This window comes from Orcinus orca, chromosome 19, assembly GCF_937001465.1.
Source record: "Orcinus orca chromosome 19, mOrcOrc1.1, whole genome shotgun sequence".
Lineage (NCBI taxonomy): Eukaryota > Metazoa > Chordata > Mammalia > Artiodactyla > Delphinidae > Orcinus > Orcinus orca.
In genome coordinates this window covers 42305297-42331941 of record NC_064577.1, presented here as the reverse complement: position 1 = coordinate 42331941, position 26645 = coordinate 42305297, and the positions used below count along the sequence as shown (strand labels likewise).

The 26645-nt window shown below is 39.2% G+C and overlaps 1 protein-coding gene across 4 annotated transcripts in view; it reads right to left on the bottom strand.

Annotated features, from left to right (window-relative positions):
- Positions 1-26645, bottom strand: part of IKZF3 (IKAROS family zinc finger 3) — an 88997-nt gene that overhangs the window by 16975 nt on the left and 45377 nt on the right. For 2 of the 4 annotated variants that reach the window (XM_004282737.3, XM_033410840.2), the window contains exons 4-6: positions 13207-13467; positions 12121-12288; positions 9299-9415 (exon numbers count right to left, since the gene is read on the bottom strand). In XM_004282737.3, the coding sequence (XP_004282785.1) occupies positions 9299-9415; positions 12121-12288; positions 13207-13467 (546 nt within the window). Of the gene's footprint in view, positions 1-15; positions 3125-9298; positions 9416-12120; positions 12289-13206; positions 13468-26645 lie in introns of those variants that run through there. The other 2 variants (XM_033410841.2, XM_012537799.3) reach the window with 2 other exon arrangements.

The window sequence follows — 26645 nt, the reverse complement described above, 5'->3', positions numbered from 1 at the left end:
AAACTCTGTTGTTACCTGTTATTACTGCTCAGATTCTTGCCTGGGTTACCTGCTGTGGTCAGTGAAGCCAACACCAGGGCACATTCAAATCTTGCAGTCTTATGCCGACATGGGAAAGCCCAACCCATCCCCAACCAGTACCTTCATTAGCAAGAGGAAGTATTAAATAAACAGCCTGGACGTGGTTGGTTGCAAAAAGATAGATAGATGGAGATCTTCTAACCCCCAATCAGCCTTCTTTCTGATTCTGAGTAACTGCATGTGACACCTGCAGACTGATATAATTCTTCTTAACAACTTTGAAAAAAAAAAGGCCGGTGCCCCAGATTTACTGCTATGTTTATGTTAATAGCACTTTTGAAAATAGATACACTTACCCAGACAGCGAGAAATCTACTCAGTGATTTGTGTATTGAAATTCTGAGTGTTTTTTTCTTTTTCTTTTTTTTCCAGCATGCTCCTTTCAGTTCCTGTCTTTTAAATTATATTTTTCTGGTCTCTGCATTATCTGTTTCATATGCTCTTCACATTTCAAAACTGTCTCAGTTAAAATTTCCCTGAGCAACACTTCTGTCTTGAAATTAAAGAACAATTTGTATAATGCATCTTTATTATATTTCTAATGAAAAATGTGAATAAAAACTGCCTAAGAATATGGTCCAATTGTCAATCCACAAATAGACCTTTAAGTGGTATAGGTCTGTTGTTCTCAGACCTGCCTGAACATTAGAATCACCTTAAGAGCATAGAAGACACACATGCCCAGGCCCCCCTTCAGATCAATTAAATCAGGATCTCTGGTGTAGGGGCCTAGGCAACAGCATTTTTTTTTTTTTTTTTTTTTTTTTTTAGCGTTACGCGGACCTCTCACTGTTGTGGCCTCTCCCATTGCGGAGCACAGGCTGCGGACGCGCAGGCTCAGCGGCTATGGCTCACGGGCCCAGCCGCTCCGCGGCATGTGGGATCTTCCCGGACCGGGGCACGAACCCGCGTCCCCTGCATCGGCAGGCGGACTCTCAACCACTGCGCCACCAGGGAAGGCCGGCAACAGCACTTTTAAAGCTCTCCAGATGATTTTTTTTTTTTTTTTTTTTTTTTGCGGTACGCGGGCCTCTCACTGTTGTGGCCTCTCCCCTTGCGGAGCACAGGCTCCGGACGCGCAGGCTCAGCAACCATGGCTCACGGGCCTAGCCGCTCCGCGGCATGTGGGATCTTCCCGAACCGGGGCACGAACCGGTGTCCCCTGCATCGGCAGGCGAACTCTCAACCACTGCGCCACCAGGAAAGCCCCTCTCCAGATGATTTTTAAGATGCAGCAAGAATTGAGAACCGCTAGAAGAATATATAAATAGTGCCAACATCGAATCAACTAAATAGTAAATTGGAAGAAATATAGTACAATTTAGTCTGGTACATCAGGCAATACCCAATGAGAGTTTATGTCTGAAGTTCAAAGAGATACCAGCTGCTCTAAATACAAGGCTTTAAATGTTAACACATGATGCTAGCCAAAGCTAGGGATCAGTAAACTTTTTCTGTAAAGGGTCAGATAGATAGTAAGTATTTTAAACTTTGTGGGACACGTACAGTCTCTGTTCCATATTCTTTGGTTCTTCCTTGACCTTTAAAAATGTAAAAACCCCTGTGCACAAATAGGCCGCTGGCTACATTTGGCCTGAGGGTCATAGTTTTGCTCACCCCTGCCCTAAGCAAACATGTTGTGATGCTACAAACATTTCCCTCTGTTTTATCATAAGCATTTCAGGGTGTCCAGGCTAAAATGAAGTATCTGTACATTCTTAATGTCTCTAAGGAAGAAGAAATTGAAATCAGCTTAAGTGACTAGAGTAAAAAGCAAGTGATGATTTTTACAGAATGGACTTTTTTTCCCCCAAATACATACACAGATTTAGGAATTGTCAGTGCTCATTCTGTAGCTGAAGAGTTTGCTGTGTGAAGAGATTCTGATATACAGAAAAAATGTCACAAGTTCCATGGTCTCTCAGATATTCAGTATCGTAAATGGACATGCCCAGAGAGAATAAAACTGGCCATCTCTGAAGTAAATGAAAGACAAAAAAAGACCTCAAGGAAGGGACTTCCCTGGTGGCACAGTGGTTGAGAATCCACCTGTCAATGCAGGGGACAGGGGTTCAATCCCTGGTCCAGGAAGATCCCACATGCCGCGGAGCAACTAAGCCCGTGTGCCACAACTACTGAGACTGCGCTCTAAAGCCTGTGAGTCACAACTACTGAGCCCACGTGTCTGGAGCCTGTACTTTGCAACAAGAGAAGCCACCACAATGAGAAGCCCGCGCACTGCAACGAAGAGTAGCCCCCACTCACCACAACTAGAGAAAGCTCATGAGCAGCAACGAAGACCCAACGCAGCCAAAAATAAATAAATAAATAGATAGATAGAAAGAAAGACCTCAAGGGCAAGACTATCAAGAATGGCCAGGGTGGGAGACCAAAGCCAAATGAGAAAGAGAGAATTCAAAGTATTAAATATTTTTATTATTGGCATGGTTTTGGTTCTGTTTTTTTAAAACTCCTTGACAGTCATTACACAATAAATTATAAAGCTCAGTGTTTTAAAAATTCAAGAATAATGGCTCCAAAAATGAATAAGAGAAGAGAATGATGACAATGACCATATTTACTAGACTTTGTGAGTTTCTTATCAAAAATAATTCTATGCTCTAAAGAAATAAATCCCAGCCTCCAGTTTAAGCTATAACAACACTATTTGTGTAAATGAAAACAATAAGGGTCCGAATAAGGGAACTGGGCAGCTTTGGGGCCAGTGGTAAAGCACTGCGACTTTAGCTGACCGATCGTTGTAAATAACGGGCACTTTAGTGACAGAACACTGCTGTTGAGTGAAGTGGGTTAAATTCTGTCCAGCACAGGGATAGGTTTAAATGACCAAAAAGGAAACTATTATACATATTATTTCCTTTCAGACAAACCACCACCAGATGTGGCACTACCCAGAGCCCCAAGAGCAGAGAGATGAAAGACAAAGGCCTGGGATTTGAAATAAGTTCCTGAGGCTGTTAGAAGGAGGCTTTTTCTTAGAAGCATCAGAGAGGCAGCTAAGTTTGTGCTTTGACTAGGAACATTCATTCTGGTTCCAGCAACTTTGAGAGCATTAAAGACAGGTAAGGTCCTCCCCCACCCCCATGCCTACCCCATGTAGTTATTATCAAAAAAGATTTATAGTAAAACAAGAATGAAAAACAGTACTTTGGGAATTTTTAACTTTATCCCCATTTTACCACTACTCTTATTAAGTCTTTTAGTTACTCCTCCAACGGCCCCATCATTACCCAGAGATCTGTTTGTCAGTCCCAGTACTTACTGCAAGCATTATGCTGCCAGTTTAGTTTTCCCATTCGGCTCTCAGCATCTCCCTACATTTTACCAAAGCCACCATCAATTACCACAAGCATCTTTCCGAGGACACATACTCTATATACTCTATATTTGGAAGGAGGCTAAAGCGGGGATACGCTGACCTAAATAACATAATTGGGGCATGTCACTAAATGGCAACCTTCAGAGATAACATCATCTTTTATCCCTGGTTACTCACCAAGCTTGTCATGACAGTCATTTCTAGGTAAATCTTACTCTGGAAATCAGTGACCAAATGCCTGACATTTAAAAAGATAAAATTCTGGAGTGTTTACGGAGAGACTGATAATTTGAGGCAAGGGTGGAGACTTTCCCATATTCCACAACTCTGGTTGGATTGAAAGGAATCCTCTGAAACTACTAATGTAGAGGGCTGCCATCTACCCACACCCACCCGCAGGGTCATTCACTCAAAATATCAGCTCCAAGATCCCAGTCCTCACTGTACATGTGAACACACTCTAGAGATTAAGTTCATCTTTACTGAGTTAACTGTGTTTTCTAATTGGCAAGTTAGGCAAAGGCTAAAGTTTCAACTGACTATGGTATACTCTCATTTTCTTTCCCAAACTCTCAGTCTTGTGCCTTGCAGTTGTTGGACAGCTGCTGTACTAAACGAACACCCTTTAAAACACAAAGAAATGCTTTGGAGTCAAGCCAATCTCTTTGGGATTACAAGGAGTTTAGGCAGTACACTGAAAGGGGGAAAAGAAAAAAGAGGACTTGGCGTTTGGTCCTCTGCTTCAACTTTAAGACCCAACTGTCTATTTATACAAATAGTCTAGACTTGTTATCTTGCCACATCACATCTCAGAATGTAAGTGGAGGGAAACCAGTTTGGCAAGATAGTAAGGGAACAAGATAATGGGTTTAAACGACGAAATAGGAAATCCGTTCCTGGGTGGTGTTTGGCAGTTTAGTGTTGCAAGGGGTGGGTGTGGGGAATATGGGACGGTGGCAAGGGACAATTTGCACACTTGGTTCATGAGTGAGCACAGTGGGAGTAGGACTATAATTCGGGGTCAACTCCCCTTCATGTTACTTGCCTACTAGTATATAGTGGATATACCCATTTTCATTAGCAAAATGATTTTAATGACATGTTGAAAAAATAAATAATAAAACTCATACGAAGTCAAAATTACAGAATAGGTTACTACCTTTAATCTCTGCAAAAATATTAATAGTTTGGGTTTTAGCTAACTGTTTGCATGATGCCATTTCTATTTCAAAGTGATTGCAGATTTAACTATATAATTCGTTGTGTTTTTGTTTTTGTTCAAAATCCTTCATTAGATCTTGACGTGTTAAATGGATCTCAAATAAGAGGCATTTCTTCCTGTCTCTTCTATGGTGTGGTCAGCCAGTAACTGATGGAGAGTGGAACAAAGGGGTGTTATTATGCAATAAGAATTGTCTAACAAGAGACTGCTATCAAAGAGCAAGACAGGTTCTAATAAAAAAGTTACATAAAACTGTTGCCTTTTTGAGCAAGTAGAATGAATACTACTTGTTGAGTTAGTATTGATTTTCTAATAATCTGTTGGGGAAAGAGACGTTTAAAACACTTTAAGCTTTTTCTTTGGACTGCTATTTGGTAAAAATATAAATTTATTCTTTAACTCTCATGCTTATATTATCTCAACCGCAACAATGAGAATGAAGATAAAAGGTTTTGACTCCTAGATTCATAAATAAATATAATTATTCAATTAGTTTAAAAATCTTGTTATTACTAGAACTCATTGTCATACAAAAATATGTCCCACTCCAAGTATTCATAATTTGTGTGAAATGAGGCTAAATGAATCTCTATACCAGCTGTTAGTCCCTTTCTGGAATAAGGATCAAGCTAATGAGAAAATGAAATCTGTGATCGTCTATATTCATTCTTCTTTTCATATATACTCCATTAAGACAGGATTAGAGTATCTTGATGATGTCTGGTATAAAAACTTGGACTGAAGTAACACTATCACATGTATCTCTATTAGACCTTTATATTAACAGATCAAGTACCCGGTCCCTTGTTGGACTGTGAATACTTTAAGGGTAGGGGCTTAACCTTCACTCATCTTTATAAACAGCTCTGACACACAGCCTGGCACATGAGAATCCAACGCATGCTATCTGAACAAAAGAAAATGATTAGCAAGGCCAGAAGTCCTGTTGCCCAACACGACCTTCTTTTGCAGATTGGTCTCCAGTCCAAGGCCTTTTCATTTGTTCTGCTTCCATAAAGACCTGCTTCCTGACTGGGGCAGGTTTGTCCCAAGGCTTGGCTCTCACTCTAGGCTGCACTTCAATTTACAATAAGCCCTTGATGAATAAGTGCCACATCCACAGTGCAGCATCATCACTTTAAAAGCTAGGGATGGGGCTTCCCTGGTGGTGCAGTGGTTAGGAATCCGCCTGCCAATGCAGGGGACACCGGTTCGAGCCCTGGTCCGGGAATATCCCACATGCCTTGGAGCAATTAAGCCCGTGTGCCACAACTACTGAGCCTGCGCTCTAGAGCCCGTGAGCCACAACTACTAAGCCCACATGCCACAACTACTGAAGGCTGCACACCTAGAGCCCGTGCTCTGCAACAAGAGAAGCCACCGCAATGAGAAGCCCACGCACTGCAACGAAGAGTGGGCCCCACTCGCTGCAACTAGAGAAAGCCCGGGCACAGCAACGAAGAACCAACGCAGCTAAAAATAAATAAATAAAATAAATAAATTTAAAAATAAAATAAAAGCTAGGGAGGTACCGCTGGTGACACTATATTGGTCAGGCTCAAAATGGAACACTGTGTCCAGACTGGGACTCCCAATTTTAAGAAGGAAACAGAAATGGAAACCACGTAGGGAGCTGTGGCAATAATTAAAGGATTGGCTTGTGTTTGAGTAAACATTCTTTATATTTTGAATTTCAGGAAAAATCATGAGAACTATTTGAAATATCAAAGATAGACAGGACATGCAGTATTTATTATATTTGATTAAGCTGTGACTTTATACACTTTCTAACCTGAAACCACCATAACGACATATTTGTTTTTTTAAAAAATCAAAAGTTGCTGACTTAGTTGACCCTTTATTTTTTTGCTGAGACTTAAAGTGTGTTGCATGGATCCATCAAACCAGCCTATGAAATGCAAATTAACTCAACCTCCGTATTTCAGTATTTCCTGAATCACCTTATACCACTGAAGATAGTGAAAACATTTCTTTTGATACTTTTCTAATACGAAATTCCTAAAAAAGGTCATGGGAATGGGAAGTAAGGTGGTAACCTTACTTCAAAATCAGTAATTTTGAACTTACTGGTCATAGAGGATGTTTTACTCAATTTTTTCCCCTGCTTCCAGGACAATCAAGACATATGCATACGTATGTGCCTATTAGTATGTGTGTTACTCTACTTTTGCTAACTGGATAATACATAACCTTTAAAATATATATAGCTAATTAAGCCATTTTTCCAAAAGTGGGAAAAAAACCAAATGTCCATTAACTGATAAATGGACAGATAAAATGCAATGAATCCATATAATGGAATATTATTCAGCCATAAAAAGGAATGAAGTACTACCACGTGGCTGAACCCTGAAAACATTATGCTGAGTGAAAGAAGGCAGACATAAAAGACTACACATTATATGATTCTATTCACGTGACATGTTCAGAATAGGCAAATCCACAGAGACAGAAAGTAGATTAATGGTTGCTGGGGGCTGGAGAGAGGGGGAACAGGAGTGACTGCTAATAGGTACAGGGCTTCTTCTGGGAGTGACAAAAATGTTATGAAATTAGAGTGGTGATGGTTGTATAACTTTGTGAATATGTTAAAAACTACTGAATTGTACACTTTAAAAGGGTGAGTTTAATGGTATGTGAATTATGTCCCAATATGTCTTTGAAAATAAAAAAAAATAGCTAATCATGAAAACAACAAAAGTTCTAGTGATTTTTAAGTAAGTCACTGAATTTTTGATGAGTCTCAATACCCTCACCTCTAAAATGAACAGGTGATAGGGAGGGTGGGAGGGAGGCACAAGACGGAGGGGATATGGGGATATATGTATACATACAGCTGATTCACTTTGTTATACAGCAGAAATTAACACAACATAGTAAAGCAATTATACTCCAATAAAGATGTCAAAAAATAAAATAAAATGAACAGGTGGGATTAGATGCTCTCTTTAATCCTTCTTGCTTTAAATACCAATGATTCTATTTGGAATATAATAGATTTTCATAACTTGAGAATTTCTCACAGTAAGAGCTTTGTCTATTGTCTGAAATGGAACGTCAAGTAAAGATGCCCAGGTATTGCCTGACTAACCTTAAGCATGTTGCTTTAAGACGTCAAAACCCAAGTTTTAGGTGCCTTTTTTTTTTTAAGAGTAAACATTTCTCTTTAGAAATAAGGAGGAAATCCAACTCCTTGATAAAACTAAAGATGCCATCAGGATAAAAAGCAGAAGCAGTGCAAACCAACAGAATTCAGTTGGCCAGCTCCTAACACCATAAAATAGGCTTTATCTAAAACAAAAGTTTCCTCTCACTCAAAACGGGTACAGTTAAACTCCTCAAGATTTGCACTGCATTTTTCCTGAGTTTCACATTGTTTCTGTCACTTTTTTGTAATCTTTCTGTTTTAGAATGTTCAAACGATTCAACTGCAACTACTGCTGTCAAACACCAAATCCCATGAGGGTTTATACCTACTCTAAATAAGCAACTGGTTCAAGTAAACAAATAAAAATATCAGGCAATCCAAGCTGCAGAACCAGGCTGATGGTCAACTATATGGGTCAAAGGACAACTGCAGAGATGTGACACAAAAAAGTTTCAGGTTATTTCAACTCAAGAATGAAAGGAAATAAAACCACAACTGATACATGGAAAGACATCCAGTGTTTCAACCAATTGTCACTAGGCATGTAATTCAAAACACTGAATAAAATATGAAATTCCCAGAACCAAACATAAGCATCACAATAAATCATATGAGTTGACAAGTACATGATCTGGCGGCCTTGTGCAAAGAAAATCCTTTTGGTTTTAATGGACTCTGCCTTTGCCACCCCTCACACTGCCTTTACCCTCAATCTTTACCATTTCAGTTAATGGCAACTGCATTCTTCATCACATCCCACAACAATCTGTTAAGAAATCCTGTTGGTTCTATCTTTAAACTATACTGTATAGAGTTAAAACACTTTGTACCACCTCTACCATTACCAGGACATAATTTTTTCTTGCTTGAATTATTGCAATGGCCTTCTAACTGGACTCCCCAATTTCTAGTCTTATCCCAAATACAACCTATCCTCAGTAGCAAGTAGAGTGATTTTTTTTCAAATGAGAAGTCCAATCACGTCACCTCTCTGTTCAAAATCCTCTGAAGATTTTTAATTTCACTCAGAGAAAAATCCAAGTCTTTACAATGGCCTACAAGGCCTGATAAGAGCTGGTTTCCTATTTCCTCTCTGGCCTCATGTCCCACTACTCACTCTGTTCCAGCCACAAAGGGCTAGCTATACTTCTTCAAATTCAAGGCCCAGGTCCTTTTCACTTGCTATTTCCAAGTTATCTGCAGGGCTCTCTCCTTATGCTTTTAAGTCTGTTAAAATGTCAGCTCCTTGATGTTTTTCCTGATTTACCATCAGCCCCCAGTACCTGCATTATTTTTCTCAATAGCAATTACTACCTTCTATTGTGTAAGGTACTTATTCTCTTTGTTTCTAGTCTGTCTTTCCCTATGAAAATATAAACTCCAGGAGGGCAGGATTTTTTTGTATTTTTGTCTACTATTGTATCCTACCACCTAGAACAGCGGATGCTCACTCAATATGTGCAGAACGGGTGTCGCATGAACTCACCAGTCTCAGCCAGGTCAGTGCTCTGAAGAAATGTACGGCAGCGCTCCTTGTGCTCCTCAAGGGAACTTCTCTGCTTGTAACTCCTGCCGCAAAACTCACATTTATAGGGTTTCTCAACTATAAGGAGAGCACAAGGGGTACTCAGTGACCCTCAGGGGTTATAGAACAAATGGTGTATTGGGGCCCTGTGAAAACTGTCCACTAAGAATGAGACTGCTGACAGAAGCCAGAGTATTTGGATACTTGTGCACTTACAATTACTTTTAAATTTAGTCAACTGAAATAAGGTTATGGCCTATGATTGACTATCATGTTATTCTTTGAAAGGATAGGGTCTTTTCACAAATGAAAGGATTTGGATTTAATGACTATCATGGAGCATAGTGTTTTGGCTCCCGATCCAATCTTGCTTCTTCAGGAAAAAAATAAAAATAGGAACTTTTTATTTTTCAAGGAGGTTAGTGTGGTTTAAGAATGAAGTAGGGGCTTCCCTGGTGGCGCAGTGGTTGAGAGTCTGCCTGCTAGTGCAGGGGACACGGGTTCGAGCCCTGGTTTGGGAGGATCCCACATGCCGCGGAGCAACTGGGCCCGTGAGCCACAACTACTGAGCCTGCGCGTCTGGAGCCTCTGCTCTGCAACAAGAGAGGCCACGACAGTGAGAGGCCCGCGCACCACGATGAAGAATGGCCCCCGCTTGCCGCAACTGGAGAAAGCCCTCGCACAGAAGTGAAGACCCAACACAGCCAAAAATAAATAAATAAAATTAAAAAAAAAAAAAGAATGAAGTAGGAAGAAATCCCATATTCTGCGACATCCAGCTGGCTGTAAGTAAAGAATGCTGCAGTTTGTGGGAGTTAGTCATTCAGTCTTTTTAGAGCATTGACATATTTCGATAAATGTAGCTTGTCCTTGCTCAGTGGCTATAGCAAAGTCTGGGCTCAATCAATAAAAACTGACCTAACCAACTAAGGATAGTTTTTGTTTTCTTTTTTTTAATTAATTAATTTATTTTTGGCTGTGTTGCATCTTCGTTGCTGCGCACGGGCTTTCTCTAATTGCGGCGAGCAGGGGCTACTCTTTGTTGCGGTGCGCAGGCTTCTCATTGTGGTGGCTTCTCTTGTTGCGGAGCACGGGCTCTAGGCACGCGGGCTTCAGCAGTTGCAGCACGTGGGCTCAGCTGCTGTGGCTCACGGGCTCTAGAGTACAGGCTCAGTAGTTGTGGCGCATGGGCTTAGTTGCTCCACGGCATGTGGGATCTTCCCGGACCAGGGCTCGAACCCGTGTCCCCTGCATTGGCAGGCGGATTCTCAACCACTGTGCCACCAGGGAAGCCCCTGAGGATAGTTTTGAATAATAGAAATAAGAAGGAATTGCCAAAATGACTTCATCTTAACTTCTAAGATAAAGCAAAAGTTTCCTCAAAAGTTCATCCATACAATTCAGGCCACCTTTAACCTCCTAACTCCTCCAAATGAGTTATTTTTTAAATTATGTAAGTAATAACTTCAATTCTGTGTGCGGGGCTAGCCTTTCTGACTTGTCAATGAAATATACCCCATGAATTTTTCAGTTTTAGGGACTGAGATTTTTTTATTTTCTAATCCTCTTGCTCGGTTTAAAACAGTGCCTTTGGGACTTAAAGCACTAAAAGATCCTTATGGAATCCCAAGTTAAAATAAATGCAGCTCTGTTAGGGCTAAGAATGTTAAGTTTCTGCATAAATTGGGGTCCTCTAGAATCTGTCTTAAAAATGACTATTATTGTTGGATCTTACTTGGAAAAAGCAACAGAAAAGAACTACTCTAATTTTTTGGACCAAACTCAGTCGTAATTCATTACTTTGAACAATGAGCTGTAAAAGAAACCCTTCTTTTGCCACTTATGATCTCTCATGGTGGGTTTCGTTGGGGCTGATTTGTTTAATCCTTAGTCTCTGCATTGTGACCAGTTGCGGGTTTGGGGCTGGGTTTTCATCAAAGCAGAATGTGAATTGACATAAAAACAAAGCTCTTCAATTAAAATTTTGTCAGATAACATCAAGAACATGAGGTCCCAAATTTGAAAATAAACTCAGTTTTATTTTTCTAGGAGGGAAATTCTAAATGTTGAAAAAAATGTATCTTCCGTGGTTAAAATAGGAGCGAAAACATCAAGACAGAACATAGCTTTTTATGAATTCTTACTGCTGCTCATCTTTTAGAGACTAAAAATAAGTAGGCTGATGAAGAAGAAAGTTGGGTTTAAGAAATTTAGCTCATATATACCTAAAACTAATACTATGTTATATTGTCAATTATATCTCGATGCAAAAAAAGAAATTTAGACCAGAATGGCCAAAACTCCCCAATTTAGCCCAGACTAGCCAAAACTAACCCCCAACAATGAGTCATACCCAGTTTACAGTTTTACATAATTTACAAACAGTACATCATTTGCTTTATCCAGACTTTTGAATGAAAAGTATGTGTGTATATTTTTAGGAAAATAATCTTTTAATAAAGTTTACCATAAAAATACTGATGGCTATAATTTTTTTTGCAAAAATTAAAAAAGCATTTTTATAGGGCAGGCTTCTCCTGTCTGACTGTGATGTTCTCTAGGGGCGCAAAGATGGTACGGAGATGATCAACCCCATTGAGCCAGACGGAGAGCAATTAATGCCTTAATGGAAGTGCAATTAGCCCTAGAGGTCTCTGCTGTTGTAACCCTTCAGAACCGGAGTGACAGATTAAAACCTCCACACTTAACTCTTTCTAGTTTCCGCAATGGGCACTGAGGAACACACATTTACTAGATATGGAATGCTCATTGCTCTCACTTACCAGAATGTGTCCTAAGATGACCTGTGAGTGCATCTCTTCTCTGGCATGCATAGTTGCAGAGGTGACACTTAAAAGGTTTTTCCCCTGTGTGCAGTTTAATGTGGCGGAGGAGGTTACCTTTCTGAGTAAAAGATGCCCCACACTGATTACACTGGAATGGGCGTTCACCTTTAAAAAGGACAAAAAAGAGATTTCTGATCACCCAGCAAGTGGCGAAACATATGCACAGATTAGATGCCTATGGCAAAAGCTCATTTTTTAGATAGTTTCTGTTCATATTGGGATCAGATGGGAGCTGTATTTCAAGGCAAGCCTAAGACTTACTTATGGAATCTTCCCTCCAGAAGAGAAAAAGCACTCACCTAGCAAGGCTACTTGAGGCATCTTGTCTTGGATCAGAGCAAAAAAATAAGAGTAGCTTTAGAAGTGCTTTCTAGATTTAAGTTTTTACATTACTTAGCATTCCTTTTGAATGTAATCTCAATCTATAAAAAGAGTCACAGACTGAAGTCCTAACAAGGTATAAAGAGCCAGAAGTGTTTTTTTTCTTTAATTCAAGAAATGCTTTTTAAAGTCGTCATATCCGATGTCAGATGAAATCTATTGGGCTCACTGGGAGTGTTATGTTTGTATGCATTTCTATTGACTGCCTTTTTGTTGTCCGAAAATAAATTTTTTAAAATTGTTAATAAAAGCTATGTCCTTTCATCTACCAAATTTGAACTCAATACAATGAGATCTGCTTTTTTAAAAGTTATGGAAAAATATATGAAAGACGCCTAAAAAGCGTATCACACAATTTAACTCCCACTTATTAACTGAAGAAAAATATGTGGCTGACCTAGAACACTGTGCTCTCTACAGTCTTCTTTTATTCATAGCATTTGCAATATGTTTGCCAAATGCACCATGAAGCAGGAATAAAAATCACTGGGTAAATGGAAATACAGAGAGGGAGAGATACATCAGAATTTTAGCAAAAATCAATGAAAGTAATCAAAAGTAAGTCTTAAATACCACCACTTCTTTTCTCATGTGGTTGAATTAGGACAGTTTTCAGAACAATGGATAAAGGAGACTATTTACCAGTATGGCTCCGCTTATGAACCATTAAGACATTGAAGCTAATGCAGGATAATCCACACACATCGCAGTTCATCTTGCCACTGGTTGGCCTGCTGCTATCGTATGAGACAACATGTCTCTCCAACTTAATGTTTTCATATTCATTATATTCTCTTGAATAGCTGTAAGGAACTTCAGGCTCTTCTGCATTTCCCAAGGGTTCTGGCTTTAAAACATTCTCATCCCCTTCACTGTATTCATCTTTCACTTTCATTGAATCATCTGCAGGGAGGAAAATGCAAGAAATGAACAATGATTGGTTTTGGAGCTATCAAAGCAGCTCAAAGAGCAGAGACCCACAACTGACAATTAAATACCAAATGAAGCTAACAATATTGTACATCCACAAAACAAGAAAATACCATTAGGATGATCACGCGTTATTTGAATTCAGAACCATAGTCAGGGGAAAACACAGACACGTGCACGCGCATGCGCACATGCGCGCGCACTCACACAAAGAGATGACAGCGTTTTAGGCCATCCAGAAAATTAGAGAGAATAGATTTTAGCTGTGACTGTTCAAAGCGACTATGAAAAAAACATTTTGAGCAATTCTTCTCCAGTACCGGGGGAGGAGAAAGGTTCTCAGATTTAGTACTTTTTTGGTGGTTGCAGTTACAAGGCAAGGTGATGTTCTCCTTGGCTTCAAGAAGAAAATGCTGCTTTAATTCTTCAATTGCATCCAATTTATGCCACTAAGACTGAAAGTTGAATAGTTAACATGTTTTTTTCTGATTTTAAGCCATGCTTTGCCTCTTCCCCTTCCATGTATACCAACTGCTAAAATGAGTCTTATCTCTCTCTTTCTCTCGGAACAAATAAAGAGAGAACACTGAATGTAGAGGAAGCTGGCAGTACTAGTGAAATAGTGTTGAGAAAGATAAAAGGAGAAGTAATCCTTTAACATAACCTTCTAAGGAGTCATTTTCATTGACACAGGTAAATGAAGCTCAACCTAAGCAAGGGGAAGGGCACCTATACCCAAGTTAGGGAGGACTAAACTCGAGGTCCTAGAGTTGTAGGACTGGATAGGAGAGGTGGGGCTGGCCAAAGTGAGTTGGCTGATCAGGTACTATCTCAAAAAGAGGTGCAGCACTCTTAAGCTGAAGAACATAAGAAATGAAGAAGGTAAATTTATGTACTGATACTAAGAAAACCTAAATATTTGCCTGATATAATAACAATAAATATTTACAAGGGATTTTTTCATATATGTATAAGGCTGCATAAATGCTTACTTAAAAAAAATTCATTCTTAGAAACTGGAAATTGTAATGCTCCATGAGGAATCACAAATCAATGGAATTTCAGGGCTCGAAGGGAATTTAGAGATCATCTAATCCAACCCTTGATTTTCAGGTAAGGAAATCCAGGATCAGAGACGTTTTGGGTGAGTAGTCCAAAGTTATACAGCCAGTTAATAGCAGATTAACTGTGCTTAGAACACTGAGCTTGGATTTGGCCTCACACTCTGACACATCAAGTCTAATATGCCCCTTAGTATCATATTCCACACTCCCCCATCAATGGGGTAGACTTTAAAAACCAAAACACGCTGAAGAAAAGATATTTTAAAAAACGACATCCCTTCCAAACAACACCAGTAAGTGCAGCTCCTGTTGCCACATAGGAGGAAGTATAACTGCAGCTGTGCCTGGCTTGCTACCTTCCACTCAAGTTTCAATTTTCACTTCTATCAGGGTTACCTTTCATCTATATTAACTGTGTTTGCTTAATAGAGCAAGACAGGGCCTAACCACCAACAGAGGAGCCATTGCTGCAACACTGTTCCACTGCTTCTCATCACGGTTCATGGTTCACAATCTTTCACTCCGTGATTAGAAGAAATGTAGGGCTACAGGAAACATCCAACGTGTTTCAAATTTGCCCATCCCATGCATCTGGATTATACACGAATTGATATACGTTTCCTACGGGAAACGGATGAGAAGGGAATGGAGAGAGATTCATTCCCTTCTTTCTCTGGACACATCTTGCCTGCTTTCAGATGGAATTTGTTTTCTTAAGTGGTTTTTGCTTTAAAAAAATTTTTTTTTTTTGAAAGAGAAGGATGCACCTGAGGCTTATACCCTCCTCCCTTCCTCCATCACTCCAGCTGTGGGTGATATCCCACCAAAGCTTGAATGCTCTTTAGTTTGCATGTAGGCGTTTAAAAGAAACTCAACGGAAAACTTCAGCTACTGAAAACCAGAAACAGCATACAGAAAGGGCCGGCAGAGAAGGATCCTTTTCAATTTCGTTGTAAATGTTAATATGAACAGACTCAGGCCATTCTGTGGTCAGTGACAATTAAAAACTAGTAAGATCAATGTTTCGGGTCTTTCTGAAAACACAGGACATGAGAAGGTTGCTCCTTCTCTCAGGATTTTGGCTTTAATGGGCTTGACCTAGAACTCAATACTCCCCCGACCTGGCTCAAAACAAATTCTTGGCTTTTGTCATTTGGGACTTAGCCATAGAACAAGGAAGACAGTATTTGAGACCCAGGGCTCTAAGGGAACGCATACAGACACATGGACAGGGCATTAAGGAAGTCCCTGGGACTTAGCAGACCAAAAGAGCTCCTGGTATAGTTATTGGTTTGCCCTTGGAGTTCTATCAGTTTTAGATAAAAGAACTGGATGTCCTCTCTGCATGGTTACTGGGGATCAACAATTCATTATGGTTTACCATGTGAAAATAAACAGAGCTGAATATTAGAATACATTAGTATCTAAGATAAAAAAGGGATTCCTGAGAGATTATTGGGCTTAGCACCCAGTCTCCAAATATAGTCCACCAAAACTACCAGAAACAACACTAGTCTGCTCTAAGGACTGAGAGATTCATTCTCTTCCTTGGGAGGAAAATTTATTGGAGCAGAGGAAAGGTGGGGGCATTCTACTTAGTATCCCTTGAAAACATTAAGAAACATATCTAAAATCAAACTTGTCATCTTTGAACCCCAAATTGCTGCTAACTTATGATGTCTTTATAGTCACACATGGCATCTTCCTTCTTGCATTCTCCAAGTCTTGAAACTGGAATCCTTTTCCGTCCAATCTCCACATCAAGTCCTATAGATTCTACGTCCTCAGGTTCTCTAGATGCCAACTCCTCTTTTCTATTCCCTTTGCAATTTAGTTTAGCCTCTCATCCCATCATACCTAAACTCATCCTCTCTCAACATTCCTTTCTAGATAGATTTCATACAGAAGTAATCTGTGCTTACTGTCTCTACAATCTCAAAACTGATATAAAATTCCCTGTAATCTGGCTTCTGCCTCCATAATTCACTGAATCTGCTCCCTTGAAGATCATCAATAAACTCCTGATTCTTAAATCTAATGGCCTTTGGTGTGCCATTCTCCCCAGCTTCTCTGTAGCCCTTGATACTGTTGACCTCCACTCCTTGTTCTTCTGTATTTCTACTTCTTCAGTGAAACTGTACCTTCTTTCCTCACCTTTCTGATTGCCTCTTTCTAGCTCTTCCCCCAGCTCTGCCTCCCAAATACTGTCCTTAACCCCCTTTTTTCTTCCCTCTATACCCCCTCCCCTATGGCAATTTCATCCACTCTTAAGGCTTCAACTAGCATTTTACATGATTAATCACCAAATATGTATCTCCAGGTGTAATCTCTCTCCCCTTCTTCAGTCCTCTGTTCCCAAAGGCCTCCTAGGTATCTTCATAGTTATTCAGGTTAGAATCTTTACAGTCATCTTTCCTTCCTCTTGTTTGCACCCCACGTTTAATCACCCATTGGTTTTATTTTTGTACCCTCTCTCCAGTCTGCTTCTCCTCCCCACTATTTTACACCCTCCTTATCCCAAATCTCAGACCCTGATTGCTCTCCTATTGTGGTAGCCTCTACATTGTTCTCCCGTCTCCTTTCTCTTCCCTTTCCAGCTCATGCTATACTCTGCCACCAGATGGTTCTTGTAAACTGTAGCTCTGGTCATATCATGACCCTGTCCAAATTCTCCAATATCCTCTGCTGCCTACAAAATAAAATCCAAACTCAGAAACAAAGAATTTAAAAGACCTTTCAATATCTGGCCCCAGCAATTTTTGTAATGTTGATTCTGAATACTGAGATATCTTTAACCAAACTAAACAACTTCTAAGTATCCTTCCTTTTATTATTTCCACTGCCCTAAAGGTCTTTCCCCAACAATACCACGGGTCCAAATCCTACACATCTTTTAAGGCAAAACTAATATGCCATTTCCCCCTACTATGCCTTCCCTGATCCCCCGGCTGCAAAATAATCTGTTCCTTCCTTCTTTGAGTTACTTGTAAGCTCACCTCATCTCCCATATGGACATGTAAGCTATCTGAGGTCAGAAGCTACACAGGTTTGTTATTTGTTTTTTGTTTTGTTTTCAACTCAGTATCCCCTATGACACTGCTTCACCTGTATCTGTAAGACGAGAGGTTGTGGGGTTTTAAAATAGAAATTTTGGGGGTCCCAAAATTGGGGGTGTGGGGGCTGGAAACATGCATTAAAAATATGTTTTCTACTCAAAATGGATTAAAGACCTAAATGTAAGGCCAGACACTATAAAACTCTTAGAGGAAAACATAGGCAGAACACTCTATGACATAAATCACAGCGAGATCCTTTTTGACCCACCTCCTAGAGAAATGGAAATAAAAACAAAAGTAAACAAATGGACCCAATGAAGCTTAAAAGCTTTTGCACAGCAAAGGAAACCATAAACAAGACAAAAAGACAACCCTCAGAATGGGAGAAAATATTTGCAAATGAAGCAACTGACAAAGGATTAATCTCCAAAATTTACAAGCAGCTCAATATCAAAAAAACAAACAAGCCAATCCAAAAATGGGCAGAAGACCTAAATAGACATTTCTCCAAGGAAGATATACAGATTGCCAACAAACACATGAAAGGATGCTCAACATCACTAATCATTAGAGAAATGCAATAAGGTATCACCTCACACCAGTCAGAATGGCCATCATCAAAAAATCTACAAACAATAAATGCTGGAGAGGGTGTGGAGAAAAGGGAACCCTCTTGCACTGTTGGTGGGAATGTAAATTGATACAGCTACTATGGAGAACAGTATGGAGGTTCCTTAAAAAACTAAAAATAGAACTACATATGACCCAGCAATCCCACTACTGGGCATATACCCTGAGAAAACCATAATTTAAAAGAGTCATGTACCACAACGTTCATTGCAGCTCTATTTACAATAGCAAGGACATGGAAGAAACCCAAGTGTCCATCAACAGATGAATGGATAAAGATGTGGCATGTATATACAATGGAATATTACTCAGCCATAAAAAGAAACGAAATTGAGTTATTTGTAGTGAGGTGGATGGACCTAGAGTTTGTCATACAGAGTGAAGTAAGTCAGAAAGAGAAAGAGAAAAACAAATACCGTATGCTAACACATATATATGGAATCTAAAAAAAAAAAAAGGTTCTGAAGAACCTAGGGGCAGGACAGGAATAAAGACGCAGACGTAGAGAATGGACTGGAGGACACGGGGAGGGGGAAGGGTAAGCTGGGACGAAGTGAGAGAGTGGCATGGACTTATATATACACTACCAAATGTAAAATAGATAGCTAGTGGGAAGCAGCTGCATAGCACGGGGAGATCAGCTCGGTGCTTTGTGACCACCTAGAGGGGTGGGATAGGGAGGGTGGGAGGGAGACGCAAGAGGGAGGAGATATGGGGATTTATGTATATGTATAGCTGATTCACTTTGTTATAAAGCGGAAACTAACACACCATTGTAAAGCAATTATACTCCAATAAAGATGTTAAAAAATATATATGTTTTCTAGGCAAATCTTATGCACAATGGAGTTTGAGAACTGCTGCTCTAGAATCTGACACAGTGCTCTGCATAAAGTACATACACAATAAATACTTAATACATGAATATACCACTACATTAACTTCCTAACTGGTCCACGGTATATGTGACCTCTCTTTTAGATTATATCCTATTGCCAGATTAATCATCCTGTAGTACTAAAACTCTTGTTCAGAAACTTACAAGGATTTCATTTTGTTTACAGAATAAAGTCCAAACTCCTTAGTGAGACATTCAAGGACCTGTCTAGAATCTGCCCCAAGCCGACCTGATCATCTCATTTCTCACTAGACTCCTTGAATCATCCTTCTCTCTAGACTAGAACCTTGCTACTCAAAGTGAGGTCCTTGAATCAGCAGTTCCAGCATCCCCTGGGAGCTTGTTAGGAATGCAGACTCTCAGGCCTCACCCTAGACTTACTGGATCAGATTTTGCATTTCAACAAATCCTCAAGGATTCTTATACACATTAAAGTTTGAGAAGCACAGTAGCCATCTTACTAACTGCAGTTTTCCAAACCTCTTCTCCAGTCTTTCCTTTACCTAAAATGCCCTTCCCCACATCAACATTCTATTCAAACTTCCAGATGCTGTTTAAATGCCCTTTCTTCCATGAAGTCTTCCTAGATACTTTAAACTAGCAAAAAATTCTCCTGTTTCTGTCTTCATAAGACATTACATGTAAAACCAATAATATTGTTCCACAGATTTACATTATACATTCAGAGATGTTTATCTTCATTCTTCCTCAATTTTTCAGTTGTCAGTGACTGGCAACACCTGAACTGTTAATAAAGGCAGAAAGTCTTAAAGATCTGGCAAGAAATACTTGAATATACTTGAGGAGAGGCCCCCACAGCATCCTGAAGTCTTCTGTACAGTGAACAGACCTTTTGTAATGTGAATAATCTCCCATTTCAGTTTTGTAAATTCCAGTCTCTTATTAAATATATTAGGTTCCTTAGACACATGGCTTAAATTGCCACTTGACTCTCAAGAATCTTCACAGGCACTAGCAATATTTTATTTCTTAAGCCAGGTGGTGGGCCCATGGATGCTTGTTTTGCTATTATTCTTTATACATGTAATTATATTTGCCTTTTTTATGTATGATATACTTCATAACAAAAAATGTTAAAGGCTTCCTGAGTAAATTTTTTATAACTGAGTTTGTGGAGAAAAGAACATACCAAACCACAAATTGCTGATAAAGGTAATTGCTAAACATTCCCAGAGGGGGGAAAAGATGTCTAAATTGAATCTAACCCACAGAAAATTAGATTAAGCTGAACTTCTTTCTAAAGGAGCTACTCTGGGGTACAATTGCTCCCATCTTTGTCTATGTTCTGGAGGCCTCTTAGGAAGATGACACACACTAACACACACACACCCCCCAGAGAGAATTTTGTAGGCTGAAAAGAACAAAGGCTTGGCTCACTGGGGCTGAGGCACATGGTCTCATTTCCTGGGGTGATGCTTATCACATGAAAGGTTTGCACTCCAGAGTAGACATTTTTGGTTTCACCTGAGACATTGCAAAAACAATGGGTCTTGGAAAGGATCCAACAGCTAAATCCTTCAGGGGCAATAGCAGTCTCAGCCAACCGTGCCTCAGTTTGTTTTACAGGCACATAAAATGCTCAGTTGGAGAGAAGAACCTATCAAAGATGGCAAACAGAACAGGCAACTTGGGTGTCTTGGATAACATGTTTTTAGTATGAACTTCCCAGTGTAAAAAGCAGGTTCTGAATTTCCACTCTGAACTATGAGATCTCAGAATCCAGTTTAAATCAGGACAAAGTCTGGAGTAATAGCTTCAAGTTTGCCAAAGATACTGTGAGAAGGGACAAAACCAGATAGCGACTGTTAGACAGGGAAGACACAAAACGGTGATGTTGTTTAAGTGTTTTACAAGGATTGGGGGTCATAACCATGAAATCCTCAGCACATGCAAAAGTCAACTGGATAACAAAGAAGCTTAATCATCTTAATGTGGCATTTTAATGATGCCACTGATTTGCTATGCCAATTCAGAGATAATGAGGCCCTAATGCTACAGATGTTCAGCCAGGCTAAAAGAAAGGGTGGGGGAATGGGCTTTTCTAGCATGTCATTTTCTAAGTAACCAATTAAACAAATTGTGAAAGTATCTAAATAGTTTACCAAGTTTTGACAGCTGTTAATAGGATTTAGAAGCTTGAAGCACTAAAGAGCAAAATGGGAGATATATGTATTGTAGGTATTTAGTCTACAGAGTTTGTTGCTATCACCCAATATAGCACAGACAGATTAACTAGAACAGTTTTCCTTATAAAATTGATGTCTGTACTCCTTTCCCACAATGGCTTCTTTGTATTACGAACAAGAACACTGAAATTATGGGTCATTTTCATTTTCTAATTTACATTTTTCTGTGTAAAGTGAGAAGGGAGAAAAACCAATGATATTTTGAGAACTAAAGAATATGAAGTTTTAGTATTTTCTAATCAGTAAAATTATAAAGTTTCAATGAAAACAAAACTTTTGGTCATTGATTTATAGTATCCATTATGTTTTCATTTTTCTCTTCTTTTAAAATTTAAAATGATAGACATCTAGTAACTTTAAAACAACTATTTTAAAATTAGGAAAAAATTGGAAAATGTGAATCAGACTAATAAGAGATAAAATATTGATATCTCAATAGCGATGAAATAAGAGGTAGCAGTTTGGACAATATTTGATTTGGTTTAAGTTCTCATTAAAACGTATTCTTATCAGACTTTTAAACTTGCCCTTAAAGAAGCTAAACTGGTAATCAGTAAATCATGTCACTTCAAATTCACGAGCATTAGCATGAAAACATGAAGAAAGTTTCAGCTGCAAAGGAACCACCCTCAATTTTACTGACATTAATCTTTGTCTTATTATCTGACTATCAAATAGCTCATTCATTGCCATAATAGTAAAAATAATTTTGCTTAATAATTTCAGTGTGATTCTTTGCTTCTCCATTAGAACAAGAGGAGATTTATTACTTTTAACAACAGGAATACACTACATATAAGCAGTAGGTATGGTTACAGCTGATCAGTTGGGCTAAGCTCTTCAGCTATCATCAGGCCAGGTGAATTCTTTGAGTTGTGAGGACTGAAAAGCATGATGTGTGGAAGTTCCTTCTGAACTATAAAAAAGTATACAAGTATATTTTTTCATTTTTGTCCATTATAGCTATGAATTTTTCTATTGATCGACCTGTGTATTTATTATTTTATATTTATATTTCTGAGAAAGAACTGTTATCCATTGAAAAATATTGACTGAAAATACGTTTAAAGAGGTTAAGGTTTTGGATGTTGCCTAAACATACTAGAGATAGACTAAAATATGTACCTGGTAGATATTTCATTTATAAATCTGGAAGAAAAAACTTTCTTCTCATTCATAATTTTCTTGTATAGAATATTCACTCTATCTTTCTCTTAACAGAGTTCAATTTTAAAAATTTAAGGCATAGGGCTTCCCTGGTGGCGCAGTGGTTAAGAATCCGCCTGCCAATGCAGGGGCCATGGGTTCGATCCCTGGTCCGGGAAGATCCCACATGCCGCGGAGCAAATAAGCCTGTGCACCACAACTACTGAGCTCGTGAGCCACAACTACTGAAGCCCGCGCACCTAGAGCCCGTGCTCTGCAACAAGACAAGCCACCGCAATGAGAAGCCCACGTGCCGCAACGAAGAGTAGCCCCCACTCGCCTCAACTAGAGAGAAAGCCCATGGGCAGCAACGAAGACCCAATGCAGCCAAAAATAAAATAAATAATTTTTTAAAAAAATTTCAGGCATATTAAAACATAATTCTTAGAAAAATTCAAAAATTGTCATCCAAATACAGTTAAATTGGTTGAAAACATTCTGACTGTCACAACACCAAACTCAGGATGATGGGTAAGGGAAGGAATGAAAATGTCTTCTATATATATGCAGAGCATAAGTAGTTCTTGGTATACATAGTACACGTATGTGTTATGTCAACTGTACAACAGTAACATGTTTATTTCCCATATAGATCAGAAGCATCATCAAGGCAGGGGCCAGAACCTAGAACTTTTGTGTTCCCTAGAACCTTCCAGAGGGCCCACTTATCGTAGGTATTGAATGAAAAAATGAATGAATGAATGAACTCCTTGGGCAGCCTGAACCAATTTAATGATAATAAGAAGGCCAGCCAAGGAAGAAGTCAGTCAGTTTGCTGTATCACCCCCCAACTTGTCTACAACAGTCTGAAGATGAGCTGTAGTATGTAGAGTTTCTCCTCATGATACATTAGAGAAAGTCCCAAGCCCTACAGTGATGATCAGTTTTCCAGATGATTTCTTTGCCTGGTGTGGTCTGGCTTCAGCCCCTCCTACTCTGCTACTTTAGAACAGGATGCCACTGACCAGTCCCTGCTTCTTGAACCTCTTCCCTCACTCTATTCATTCCTGGTTCTATTCCTACCTAATTTATTTTCCATGTTTACTCCTCTTTCTCTGCCTCCTAGGTGTGAATGGTCTCCAGGGGTCTGTTTCTTGAAGCTTTTGTTTTTTCACTTTACATATTCTCCTGATCCAACTTTTTGTTGCTAATGACTCCCAAATCTTTATTTCCAGCCAGTTCTCCCTGCTGAGTCCAACAGATACTTCCAATCACCTCTTGGATTTTTTATACTTGTTTCATACTCAACTTGGCTCACTGTTTCTATCTTCTGTACTTCCTTTCCACGTCTGCTCCTCCTATGGTAGTCCCCATTTTCTTCTCTGTGTAGCCACTCCTTGATGTCAATGTCTGTATATCATTCCACTAGCGCCCTGAATATTTAGCACTCTGTTGGGCACATAGTTCAGCGACTGCTTACCAAATGAACAGAAGGAAGGAAAGAAAGAAGGCAAGGAGGAAGGAAGGAGTAAACAATTATTTGTTCTTTGCTTCAAGTACAAAATTAAGGTTGGAGATGTTTCCAAAATATTGCACAGGTTGTAATTTTGCCTAAGGCTAGCATCTTAGGCCACAGCAGAAGAAAATAATAAATTGTATTTCTAACTTAAAGTATATCAACCAGACTCAAAGGGTATAAAGGATTCTTGGAAGAGAGAAAAATGAATATAAGGCTTAAGAATTAGAAGATTCTTGCTCTTTTAAACATTAAATTAATTAAAACAAAATATGTACAAAATAATATAAAATTTACCATCTGCTATATATTCTTTGGACTTTTCTTCTTCTCTGCTTCCTCCATTCCCCTCTCTGTTTTTCAAATAATGGAATTAGAGCACTAAGAAACAATGGAAGGAACTCAGCACTGACTTGTCCTAGGTGAATGTACAACGTTAAAAGCACATAAGGGAATGAGCTATCTTGTCACTGGAACATGCTCGTCCCTGGGGGTAAAGTGTAACTGCTTAACAGCTGCCCAGTGACACACTTCAAGAATGCAAGCAAAACTGCATCCTAGCCCCACCAGAAACTGTGGAGGGAATATTGTCTGGCAGAATGAAACGAGGATGGAATCTAGGCAACAAACTGCAGTACATGCCCCTTTCTATTTAAAAAGGCAACTTCCAATGATCACAAATAGAGGTTTCTAATAACAGTATTCAAATAGCACCAGAATGGGCACTAATAATTATAAGGAAGGAACAATACCATATTTCACTCTTATTTTGCCCACAGAAAATAGGTTTGAATATCTTTTTTAAAAAAAGTTCTGATGAAAGAGCATGAACTTTGGAGTATAAGACAGAATCTAGGTTCAAGCTGTGCTAACTAGTTGTGTGATCTCAGCAAGTCACTTGACTTCTGTGAATTTTCTTATTTGTGCAACAGTGATAACATCTACGCCTAACAAGGTTGTTACTGTAATTAAATTAGGCAAAATAATGTATATAAAGGCCTAGCATATTAGCTGAGACATAATATCTTTGTGACCTTGGAATCTAGATTCGATACCAAAAGCATGATTCATAAATGAAAATTTCTTACAACTCAATAATGAGACAAATAACCTAAACTGAAAATGTTAAAAAGATCTGAATTGACATTTCACCAAAGAAATTAACCAAATGAACAACAGGCAAAGATATTCAACCTCATTAGTTATTAGAGAAATGTAAATTAAAACCACAGTGAGATACCGCTTCACACCCACTAGAATGGCTATCAGCAAAAAGACAGACAATAATGAGTGTTGGCGAGTACGTGGAAAAAATGGAGCTCTACCTAATACATTGCTGGTGGAAATGAAAAATGGTACAGTCATTTGGAAGAAAAGTTTGGCAATACAGTAGGCAGCCTTCTGAAATGGCTCCCAATAATCCCTGACTCCTAGTATTCGTATCCTTGTGTAATCTCCCCTTGCATGTGGGTTGGACCTAGGTGATTTGCTTCTAATTAAAAGAACATGGCAAAAGTGATGGGAAATCACTTCTGTTATTATACTATAAAAGAATATGACTTCCATCTTGTTCTCATTCTCTCGCGTGCACGCTCATGCTTCTCATGAGCTTCTCTGATGAAGTAAGCTAGACAGTTCACGTGGCAAGGAACTGAAGGCAGTTTCTGGCCAAGCTACAGTGAGGAAATGAGTCCCTCAGTCCAAAAACCTTCAAGGAACTGAATTCTGACAAGCACATGAGTGAATTTGGTAGTTGATCCTTCCCTACTAAAGCCTTCAGATGAGACCACAGTCTGGGTCAATACATTGATTGCAGCCTATAAGAGACTCTGAAGCAGAGGACCAAGATAAGCTGTGCGTCTATTCTTGAGATAATAGCTTTGTAATGTTTTAAGCTGTTATGTTTTGGGGTAATTTGTTATATTGCAATCAATAACTAATATAGACTGTTTCTTATAAAACTAAACATAAATTTACCATACAACCCAGCAATCCCACTCTTAGGCATCTGCCCAAAAGAAATGAAAACCTATGTCCACACAAAGATTTGTACACAGGGCTTCCCTGGTGGCGCAGTGGTTGAGAGTCCGTCTGCCGATGCAGGGGATGCGGGTTCTTGCCCCGGTCCGGGAAGATCCCACATGCCGCGGAGCAGCTGGGCCCATGAGCCATGGCTGCTGAGCCTGCGCGTCGGAGCCTGTGCTCCACAATGGGAGAGGCCACAACAGTGAGAGGCCCGCGTACCGCAAAAAAAAAAAAAAAAAAAAAAAAAGATTTGTACACAAATTCTCATAGCAGGATTATTCATAAAAGCCAAAAAATATGGAAATAATCAGAACATCCATCAATTGGTGAACTAATAAACAAAATGTACTTTATCAATACAATAGAATACTATTCAGAAATAAAGAGGAACAAAGTAATGGTATATGCAACAATACAGATAAACTTAAACAAAAACATTATGCTAAGTAAAAGAAGCCAGAGCAAAAGAGTACATATTGTATTACTCCTTTTATATAAGATGTCCAGAAATGGTAAGTCTATAGAGACAAAAATCAAATTAGTGGTTGCCTGGTGCTGGGAGTAATAATGGGGAGTGACTGCAAACAGGTACAATGAATTTTCTTAGGG